At 37.5% G+C, this 11,295-nt stretch overlaps 1 protein-coding gene across 1 annotated transcript in view; it reads left to right on the top strand.

Annotated features, from left to right (window-relative positions):
- Nucleotides 1–10,935, top strand: part of chst8 (carbohydrate (N-acetylgalactosamine 4-0) sulfotransferase 8) — a 180,908-nt gene extending 169,973 nt beyond the window's left edge. Inside the window, exons 3-4 of the mRNA XM_082538104.1 lie at nucleotides 862–899; nucleotides 6,749–10,935. Of these exons, the coding sequence (XP_082394230.1) occupies nucleotides 862–899; nucleotides 6,749–7,921 (1,211 nt within the window). The 3' untranslated portion in view covers nucleotides 7,922–10,935. The remainder of the gene's footprint in view (nucleotides 1–861; nucleotides 900–6,748) is intronic.
- The last annotated feature ends 360 nt before the right edge of the window (nucleotides 10,936–11,295 follow it).

The following is an 11,295-nucleotide window of genomic DNA, read 5'->3' on the forward strand; positions in this document are numbered from 1 at the left end:
CGTGTTTAAGTGTGAGATGTGTGAGATAGGGCTCTGCACATCTCATCACTTAGGAAAGGTTGTGGCCTGCATCTTCAGCCCCCCCCCACCCAATGCAGGTTCCTATCACTTCCATCCTCATATTGGAAGTGACAAGCCACTCAGGCAGAGGTGTCTTCGCTCACCCCATCAGCAGCCATGCAGCCCCATTCAGAGCTGTCAGCCTGATTACATATCAGATGGGAGGGGTGGGAAAGGGAGTGAGGTGAGGGGTGGGGTACCTAAGGAAAAAGAGATGTCCAGCCGGAGACAGACCACTAAGCACATCGTCTGTCCTGCTGCTGCACATCTGCCAATACACATCCACCTGTCACCAAGGCTGCCACATAACCAGTCTATATGTCTCCATCACTCTCCTGTTGATTTCTAAAATTTCAACAACATGTATCTTTCAGTTTGTGTGTCATTCTCTCTTTTGGTTTGTAATTGGCCTCTTTTTAAAAAAAAACTTTTTGTTACTTCGCTTTGTTGTTTTTTTGGATCTCTCATTTTTAGTTAAAGTTCAGTTTTATTTGTTTAGGGTTTTTTTCCCCACATTTCACTGAAAAGGGCTTATCACAGGGAGCACAGCTCATTTACCAGCTATTCATGCTTGGTGGCAACTCATTACTCAGATAATATTACCTATCCTACCTCTTTGCACCAGAAAAGCAGTGTTAGTTTGCTCGGGATGAAAGAAGATGTGCTAACTGAACAGAAGCACTAAATTATTGGAGGTTGTCTGAGGTGTATTTGAGGTTCCCAGCTTCTTCTATGAGGACAAAAATACATGTTGTTTGCCTAAGCACTGATTTTCTTGTCTTTTTTCTCTTCTCTCTCCAGGCGTGAAGCTTGGAAGTACTCCACGGCAATCCAGAGAGGTATGTGTTTACTCCATTTCTCCCAAAACACATACACACAGGTTGCTCCCACCTGTTATCTATTGCAAAAAAAAAAGTGATTGTCAGCCTTGTACCTCTCAGCGTGTCTGATAGCATCTGTGTAGAAAGGCTGACCTCACACTGTGCATTCAGCCAGTCAGACTGAAGCTGAGTTTAGTGAGTAAACGATCCCAGTTGCACCAGGCCAGTTTCCTCGGGGTATTATCACACCTGGAGTTTTTTTTCCTCTGTTCTCCCACAGCAAAATTTTTTTTTTGCATTTATTCTTTTTGTTTTACTATTTTCAGTGTTTTTCAGGTGTAAAAAGTATACATTGTGTTCTTTATCCAAGTCACAAATACATCCACATGGGCTTAAGCTTATATAGTAACATACAAATATGATTTCCTTTATTTAACATTAAATATTCACAATATTTAAAAATAACAATAACAACAATAATTGAACCCTTTGATTTAATACCTGGAGAAATCTTGTTTTGAGTCATCAAACAGGAGGTCCGTTCTATAACTGCAAGATCAGACCTGCATATTGTTCAGAAGCCATTTTGGACCAATCTTCCTTAAATAACTGCTTCTATTCAGCAGAGGTGGGACCAAGTCATTGTTTTGCAAGTCTCAAGTAAGTCTCAAGTCTTTATCCTCAAGTCTCAAGTCAAGTCTCAAGTAATGTCAGGCAAGTCAGAGTCGAGTCTCAAGTCACTGGTGTAAAAGTCCGAGTCAAGTCACAAGTCTGAAACTTTGAATTTCAAGTCCTTTCGAGTCTTTAAAAAAAAAAAAAAAAAAAAAAGCATGTTGCAGTTATGCTAAATGTAAATATTAGACCATGTAATTTTAAAATCTGTGTTTTTCTCAACACATGACAAAATAGTGAACTTAGAAAATATACACAAATTGTGAAATTGCACCTCTTTAAAATGCAGCTCAATTAAACCTAGCTCCAAGAATAATTTTCACCGACAGTTCTGAGATAAGCTGCATGTTATTCTTGGATGCGGTTGTAGGACCAGCTTTAAAATCGCATGACAAAAATATCATACACATTAAAAAAACTGCATCACCAACGTAGCCTGGACAACATTTGCTAGTTAGATGAAGTCAGCTATCTCATCGTAGCATATTTATATGCATATTTATAATCATACGGTTCTTGGAGTGAGTGCATACACTCATGAAGTTTAGTAACTTCCGGTCACTGCAACAAGCCCAGGTACAGTTTACCGCCGGATGGGTACAGGACCTTGAAATGCACCGTGTAGAACGAAAGACCATCGTACGTATCATAAGTTTACCAGTCTCACAAATTGTCGTCATAAATACACATTCCTTAACCGTTTATTAATAGGACCTTTGAGCTCAACGGTAATTAATTAGTAGTGGAAATAATTTCTGGTAGCATCACAGAAATGTAGCAGTGACAATAATACTGTATGCTGTAATCGTACTGGGCAATTAGTGATACAAAAAACCTGTTTTATCCTGTGAATAAAAGTATATGTTTTTGTCAATGTACCATAATAACAGAAGCGAAACGCAATATTGTGTCAGGACAATTCACTATTTATGCACAATAAATAAAGGAGCATAGCGCGACAATTTCTGTTCAGCGCCAGACTTGCTTGTAACCTATATCACCAATTATGTTAAGAAAAATGACGCATACAACAGCAGACTGACCTTTGTGTAAATGCTTGGAGCAGACTAACCTGTGAGCTGGAGTGTTCTGGGACGTTATATTTGGTCTTAGAATGGCTGCAATCCAGGACACCCGTCGCCTCTTTGTTACTTCGGAAACATGGCTCGAACAATTTCTCTTCAACGACGTAATCCGATAACAACCGATCTCTTTACCCGTCGGCTTCCCGTGGCTGTCATGCGACCGGCTATTGCAGTTAATAATACAACAGCTTCTTGACATTTTTGTGTTTCTTTTTATCGCTGTATAACTGATTTTAATTGAAAGCCTAGTACCGCTTGCCACGAGTTCCCAGAATCCTTTGCGGTTCTACCCGTGAATGACGTCACATTTTCAATCTCTATATAATATGCATGTTAAATTTTATATTTGGGGTAAAATATCAAGTCTTTTCAAGTAAACCGGTTCAAGTCCAATTCAAGTCCCAAGTCATTGGTGTAAAAGTCCAAGTCAAGTCACAAGTCTTAGAACATTTTTTCAAGTCAAGTCTAAAGTCATAAAATTAATGACTCGAGTCTGACTCGAGTCCAAGTCATGTGACTCGAGTCCACACCTCTGCTATTCAGCCATATTTTTTTGGCATGAACTGTTTTCTTTTGATTCCACAGCTTCTCAGTTGGATTAAGGTCCCTGATGGGGCCACTCCAAAAGGTGGATTTTCTTTCTGTTGGTTGCTCTGTTTGAAGTTATTCGGTAGATTTACTTTAATGTTTGGGGTCATTTTACGCTTACGCTTGCATCGCCTGGCATCATGACAGTATCCTTTAATATATTGTTTTAAATGTGGGAGTTCATTTTCGCTGTGACGATGCCAAAATGCCCAGGCCCAGAGGCAGAAAAGCATAATGTAATGCTCTCTTAACTGTGCATCACCTTTGGAATGATGCTTCCAAAGGTTCAGACACAGTGCTGCCTAGCATTCCCAAATAATTCAGCTGTTTCATAAGTCCTCAAAACATTTTCCCAGCAGAGGCGTCAAGGGCAAAGGTTCTTCTTTTCAATCTTTAGATGAGAGGAGATGGTTACTGTTGGAGCTCAGCAGCTTCCTCTATGCTATCCTACTATCAACTCTGTCTGTTCAATGATATATGTATTTTAGAGACATGAACACAGATGTTAATTGGTACACCTTTGGCCTTCAGAACTCCCCTAATTCTTCAACACAGTGTTGGAAACATTCCCCAGAGATTTTAGTCCATACTGGCATGACATCACACAGTAGCTGCAGATTTCTTGGCTTCACCTCCCGTTCCACCATATCCCAGGGGTTAAGATCTGGTGACTGTGGAGGCCATTTGAGTACAGTAAGCTCACTGTCATGGTCAAAAAACCATTTTGAGATTATTTGAGCTTTGTATCATGATGGGTTATCCTGCCCGGAAGCAGCCATCAGAAGATGGGTACACTGTGGTCATAAAGGGACAGATATGGTTAGAGACAACATTCAGGCTGCGGCATTTAAGCGATGTTCAGTTGGTACTAATAGGGCCAAAACATAATACCCCCCACACCATTATACCACCAACTCTAGCCTGAACCATTATTAAGAGGCAGGCTGGATCCATGCTTTTATGTTATTTATGCCAAATTCCTATCCTGCCATCTGAATGTCACAGTAGAAACCGAGACTCATTAAAGCAGGCAATGTTTTTCCAATCTTCTATTGTCAAATTTTGGTGAGACCAGTGTAGTCTTCTGCTGCTGTTGTAGCACATTTAATTCAAGGATAAATGTGTGTTCAGATACACTCCTCTGAATACATTGGATGTAATAGGTAGTTATTTGAATTAATACTGCCTTCCTATCAGCTTGAAGCAGTCTCGTCTTTCTCCTTTGACCTGTGACTTCAACAAGGCATTTTCTCTCAGAGCACTGCTGCTCACTGGAGATTTTCTCTTTTTCAGATCATTCTCTCTAAACCCTAGAGATGGTTATGTGGGAAAATCCCAGCAGATCAGTTGTTTCTAAAATACTCCAACCAGTCTGACTGGGTCCAACAATCATTCCATGTTCAAAGTCTCCTAAATCTTCTTCCCAATTCTGTTGCTAGATTTAAACTTCAGCACTTTGTCTTAGTCGTGCCAACATGCAAGGAGTTGTTTCCAAGTGTTTGTCTGCTTAGGTATTTGCATTAACAAGCAGTTAAAACAAATACATAATGGTTTTCCTGACTCTGCCTAAAAACTGCAGATGCATCTTGCAAACTCATAAGAAGATTATTGCCATTTTGTGTTCACACAACAAAATTTTGTTTGGTAGCTCTGGGCACAGAGGAGAAGGGGCAGTTAGCACACTCTTTTACATACATACCTTTTATAAGCTTAAGGTTTCTGTAACCTACACCTCCACATTTGTTCACATGCATTTTCCCCATCTATGTTGTGAATTTTTAATTGATGCAATCAATATGGGCAGGAACAATACAATTATTTGTATATTATTAGTCATAATGTAGATTATGTAGATGTAGTGTAATATATAAATAAATATGTGGCTGTGTTTTAGGTCATTAACAAGGAAAAACAGTCATATTCATTCATTTCTTTTAATTATTAGGGGTTTTGAATTTTATTAACTACAGAAATTATTACTTATGATTATCCCTCCCTGTGATTCCACATCACTTCATATTTTGACTTCAACTCGTTTTTATTAGCCAGTAACTTGCACAAAAACAAGTTAGAATTAAAGTAAATGGAATTTTTCTCATCTGAACATATAAAGCAAAATTAAAACCTTTGAAAAGTTTGAGTAAACAACAAAATGTGTTCTAAATGTTTTAAACATCATTATAAAAGGCAATGAGGATTTGAGTTGAGGCTTTAATGTGCTATATTTTTCATCATTAGCACAAATAATATCAGGAATAAACATACATAACAAAAAGAACAGAGTTCACTTAAAATTAGCAAAAGAGATGGTGAAGTGCTAAAAAAAAGAAGAATATATCACATAAAAGCCAGTTTTAATCAAGTAATGAGAAAGTTTTTAAAAAGAAAAAAGACATTAACAACCAATTAAATTGCTAAAACAAAATACACAAAAGGGAAAGTTAAGATAAAAGAGCAAGACTGATCATCAAGATTTAACGTTTTTCCATAAATTTCAGCAACATGAGATGGCTGGGAATGAAAAAGGAAGTGCAAACACTTAGATAATTAGCCAGAATAATCACTTTTTTCAGTTTGGATCATAGATAAAATAAATTATATCATAAATAAAGATACATCATCTATTTTTAATGACAACCTGCTATGAATATTACATTGTATGCATATGGACATTCAAAACAATACGTGGTCTAGGGCTTCACTCTTTGATGAACAAAACATGTAAGGATCCACTTTAAATATAGATCTGTAGCTTAGAAAATGTACAAAACTGTTTTCATACTATGAACTACAATGGTCAGGTAGTTCCTACTATGTTCTTTCAGCTGACCCCTGTTTGCTCTCTCTGTCTCTCTGCTGTGATCATCAGCACCAGAGAGAGACTCACACCGGTGTTAACCCTGAAGAATGTGTACCAATATCTGCCTTGCACTCACCTTAAACACACAAGGACCTTCCCCCCCATCCTTTCCTCCCTCCAGATGAACGAACATGACCATTTACGTCTGGAGAGGGATGAACCAAGATTCATGGTGGTCTCATCACCTTGTCTGTTGTAAAATTAAAATTATACATCCAGTCCATTGGCTTTATGATGCCATTACAGCATTTAATTGAAATAAAATGTCAGAATGCGTGATGGCCTTGGGCATCATCTGATAGTAATCAGGCAGTAGATGATTCTAATTTGGATTCCTCATTAAGTGTTTATAAGACATTTATATGGCATTACAGCTCAGTTTATTGATAGGTCATAGATGGCATTGGGCAGTGTGTGACATTTGTGTGTACCAAAGTTAGACCTTTAAGCTGTAGTGAAACAGCACCATCAAGTGGCTAGTTGAAGAATAAAAAATCTGGGGTACATTTCTGACACTGAAGTTATAATATATACCATATTAATAAAAAAAATATTTATATTAATGGTTCTTCTTTGCATAGCCACCTGAAACTGTCCTTGTTTGTTTAGTCTAAAGAGGTCTGCAGCTATCAACTCTAACCTGTTTTGTCATTGTTTTACAGACACTTTCCACTCGGGACCGCGAGAGAGGCAAATCTGATAGTTTCCAGGACCTCCAAGTTACAGAAAACATCCTGTCCAGCGCGATCCCTCCAATGCAGTTCCCACATTTTGAGAAGAGCAGAAAAACAGCCTCCCCTGGGTCTCAGGAGCAGGACATAGGTTCCCTTCATGTCACGAAAAGACAACGCAAACTGCTAAAAACAAGTCCTCCAATTCGACACACCAAAAATACCATTTCCTCATCTTCCTCATCCTCAGTCTCATCCTCATCTTCAATTTCCTCTTCATCCCCAATGTCCTCCTCCATTACATCGGGCTTTTTTTCTCCAGAGAGCTGGCAAAAGCTCTCCGGTATCCTGGAAGCACGCCAGCAACTGATGAAGGAAATCTGTGCTAAGTACAAAAGCAGCATTTCAAAGACCATCACACGTCATCATGTGAAAAGCATCTTTGTGGAGGACAAGTACAAGTTGCTATACTGCCAGGTCCCCAAGGCAGGATGCTCCAACTGGAAGAGAACCCTGATGGTGCTGGCGGGTAAGGCCTCCAACACTCAGAGTATTAAGCATGACACAGTCCACTACGGGCAGCATCTCAAGAAGCTTGATAGCTTTGACCAACAGGGAATCATGCACCGTCTGCAAACCTACACCAAAGTCATATTTGTCCGTGAGCCCTTGGAGAGAATGGTGTCAGCTTACCGGGACAAGTTTGAAAATCCCAACAACTACTACCACTCCCTGTTTGGGAAACCCATCATTTCCAAATACAGGGTGAACCCATCAAAAGCAGCCCTGAAGACAGGAAATGGGGTCACATTTAAAGAATTTGTCCAATACCTGCTGGATGTCCACCGGCCCGTAGGAATGGACATCCACTGGGAGCAGGCAAATCAGCTGTGCAACCCTTGCCTCATAGATTACGACTTTATCGGCAAGTTTGAGAACATGGAAGAAGAGTCTAACTTTCTCTTGCGATTGGCAGGGGCACCACCTAACCTCACATTGCCCAGTTTTAAAGACAGGAACCCAAGTGACAAGCGGACCTCTATGCAGATCACGGAAAATTACTTTTCACAGGTCAGCGCTTTGGAGAGACAGCGAGTATATGACTTCTACTACATGGACTATCTGATGTTTAACTATTCTAAGCCTTTTAAAGATTTATACTGACTTAAGAATTACGTGACTGCTTCACGTCACATTTTCACAGTCACATTCCACTACATTTTTACCATAACTGTAATTTTACCATACCAGTCTTTACTCACATGCTCAAATAGGTCTTTGCGTCCTAGCAGAGAGATCAGAGAGACCAAATTTCACTCAAAAACACTTTAATTAAATTTTTTTAGCAGATTATATTGATTTGTAGACAGTTTGTGTGCTGTTGTATTAAATACTCTAAATTGTCCTAAAATGCGAAGCGTTTATTCACTACTAGCAGATGGTGAGGTAGAAATTTAAAACTGTAAACATTAAGCTTCTAAAAAGATTTATTATTGTTGAACAGGCTTTAAAAAATATGCCTTACTCTAGGTCAAATAGCATTTGTAAATGTGTGTTTATGGTTTAAGCACCAAGTTTACCATAGATTTCAAGCACATACCTTATCTTACTTACAACAATATTCATAAATGTAGTAGCTTGAGTCCTTGGTATTCTTAAATTGTTCACAGTCAAACCCTTTCATGATTTAAAATGTTTGCATTTACTGTTTGACCTAGGGCAAGTTAGGCATCAATATACCTCTATGTATCAGTGCATACTAATACAGATATTTGATGTGAATGGCTTTACTAAATATAACTAAATGAAACACTACAAATACTATAAATCTTTAAATGTGTCAAGTGCTGCCCACTTGGAAGCTGTGTGCGCCTATTGTAGCATTTTATACTTCTAACTTTGTCATTTTGTGCTTTTCCTTAACACATACATGTGCTGTAGGTCCTCCATCAATAGGGTGTCTAAAAGCAGGGTATAAAGTGTTGCTATGAATATCTCTCAATATCTATTAGTGTTGCTGATTTACCAGTCGATGGTATTGGAAATTTAAAAAAAAAAAAAAATACAGGCTAAAAACAAAAACAGATAAACACTTTTTTCATATTACATATGACATTTTTCAGTAATGTACAATTTGGACTTTCCAGCAAGAAACAGATAACAAGTTTGCACAAACTTCTTTATCTGCCACTTTAACCACCTCATAATATTATAAAGCAACCCATCCCCTCTGTATATATCATAGCTATTCAATACCAACATATAGGCTTTTTTCTGACTCTACTGTGTAAAATTGTATAATGGGCATTCAGATGAATATATATTTTTCTATGTATTTCTAAAATATAAATATATATATATATAGATATATATATTCAGTTCTTCTTGGTGATGGTTACTTCCTTTTTGATGTCATTTGTTGTTCTTTCAGTAATATCAGTGTAGAGTGTTGTGTAACTGAAGAGTTTCTTTCCAAAACAAAATATCCACCAGCTGAAAACCAACACGTCTCAAAAAAATTTGAAATGACTGCAAACTATTGATGCAGCATTTAAAAAGTGCAAATAGCTATGTTTGAGTGATGAATTGATCTTCTTTGGTGCTTTGGAGTTAGGGTAAGATTTTGTTTAATATAAATGGATATGTACAATTTTGGAAATTAGCTCTTTGATTATTTATCCCAGATTCATTTTGATGCTCAATGGGATAATAGACCCTGTACAAATGAGCTGCATTCCACCTAGTTAGCCATCCAAGCTGAGGACATTTTTACCCATAGCATACCCGTGCTGTGTGTTTATATGTGTAGTACTGAACTACCTGTTTAGATGTTTTTAACCCCACTGCACATCTTTTCATAAAAATATATACACAAGAAGGCTGCAGCTATCGTATCCTTTGTGCAACATGGCTAAACTACTATTCCCAACACAAAACCCAAATGGCAAGTCATGTTGTTCTTTTCTTTCTTTCTTTTTAATATGCAACATGATGCAGGTCAGACTACATATATTATGTGCACTAGTTAAAACTGCAAAAGAAAAACCCCAAAAACAGCAGTTTTTAGGTCCTAAGCAATCAGATATTTAAAAATGTTTTAGACATTCAGACATTTTAAATACAAGACCAGTGGAACAAAAAGTTGTGAGGTTAAATACTCTAGGTTTTCATCTGAGTTAAAAAAGAAAAACAAGGAAAGATTAAATATAATAAATGTTGAGTTTAACGTAACGTAAAACCCAGACAAGTATTCCAAAAATTTACATTTAGTTAAAATCAACTTGGTTTACTGTTTCATCTTTAAGCTGTGAAATGGTAAACATGCCACAATCAGAAGTGGTTACAAATGGTGTATAACACACCAAAAGCCCACAACCCACACACACTAAACACCTTGATTAAAGAAAAAGTCATTTTAATGGCGGCAAAGATGGATTTGATTTATTCGATTCTCTGAACAACCTATGGGTGATCTCCAATAAAATAGTAGTCACTATTTAGCTCTGTTATGTCCTTTGCAGCTCACTGGAAATTTATTTTATGGTAACAAAAGTTGTATTTGCCTAGAGAAAAGAGGGAAATCATATTATTCAAATCTATACACTATAATACTTTTTTAAGACCTTTAATAATTTTGGTGATGGTAACTGTATGAACTTTTGTCAGTGTAGTGTTGGCTTTTGCAATGCCAAAATCTAACCTTTGTTTAGGTTCTGGTCAAAATCTATGTAGGTGTAGCCAATCTTTGGCCAAAACAGCTAATGCATTATGATGAGTATTACTTTTGTAAATACTCTGTCAGTCCCTGCCCCCCTTCTAAAGAAGATTTCTTGGTTTTGTGGGTATACGGACAGATCAAAAGCATAACTACAGTAACAAGTGAATGTATAACAGTTTATTGTTGGTGCAAATCTGTAAAAGAAAAAAAAAAGATTATCTTAAGCCCTTTGCCTTATTTTACACTGCCAATCAAATGGTGTATTTCAGGAAGATATTTTTCAGGAGGTTATTTCTGGCTGATGAGTGTCTGCTAATAAACTGTCTTTTAGCATTTTCATGTGTTATTTCTTTTTTTCATTGAAAAAAAATGTTGTTTGTCAATCTCGAGTTAAGTGATTTGTGAGCTTTGTTGAGCTAAAGGGCTCCAGAATGTAAACCAGCAGCATTAGAGCCAGAGCCATGTGTGACTCCAAATAAAATTTCTACCATGTATTAGTTTAGTTCTACAAATACTCTGTAATTAGCACTAAAAATAATGTGCAGATAATGCTGCTGGATATGTCATTACCTTTTAAATTTTCACCAAATATCACCAAAAGTTACAACAAATGATTCTGACATTAATGTCTGTTGCCCTGTAGTTACAAATCCCAAGTCCATATTGTGTGGGTTACAGGAGTTAAGGAAATTACCAAAATAGTCAAAGTTGGTTTTTACACATGAAGCTGTTCCAGGTTGAAATTGACCAGTTGCTTATTCAACTAAGATTGCCATAAAAGGTTTCCCCTCTCACAATGTAGTGCTTGAGGTCCGGCCTG

Source organism: Aulonocara stuartgranti (assembly GCF_965226115.1).
Source record: "Aulonocara stuartgranti genome assembly, chromosome: 1".
Classification (NCBI taxonomy): Eukaryota; Metazoa; Chordata; class Actinopteri; order Cichliformes; family Cichlidae; genus Aulonocara; species Aulonocara stuartgranti.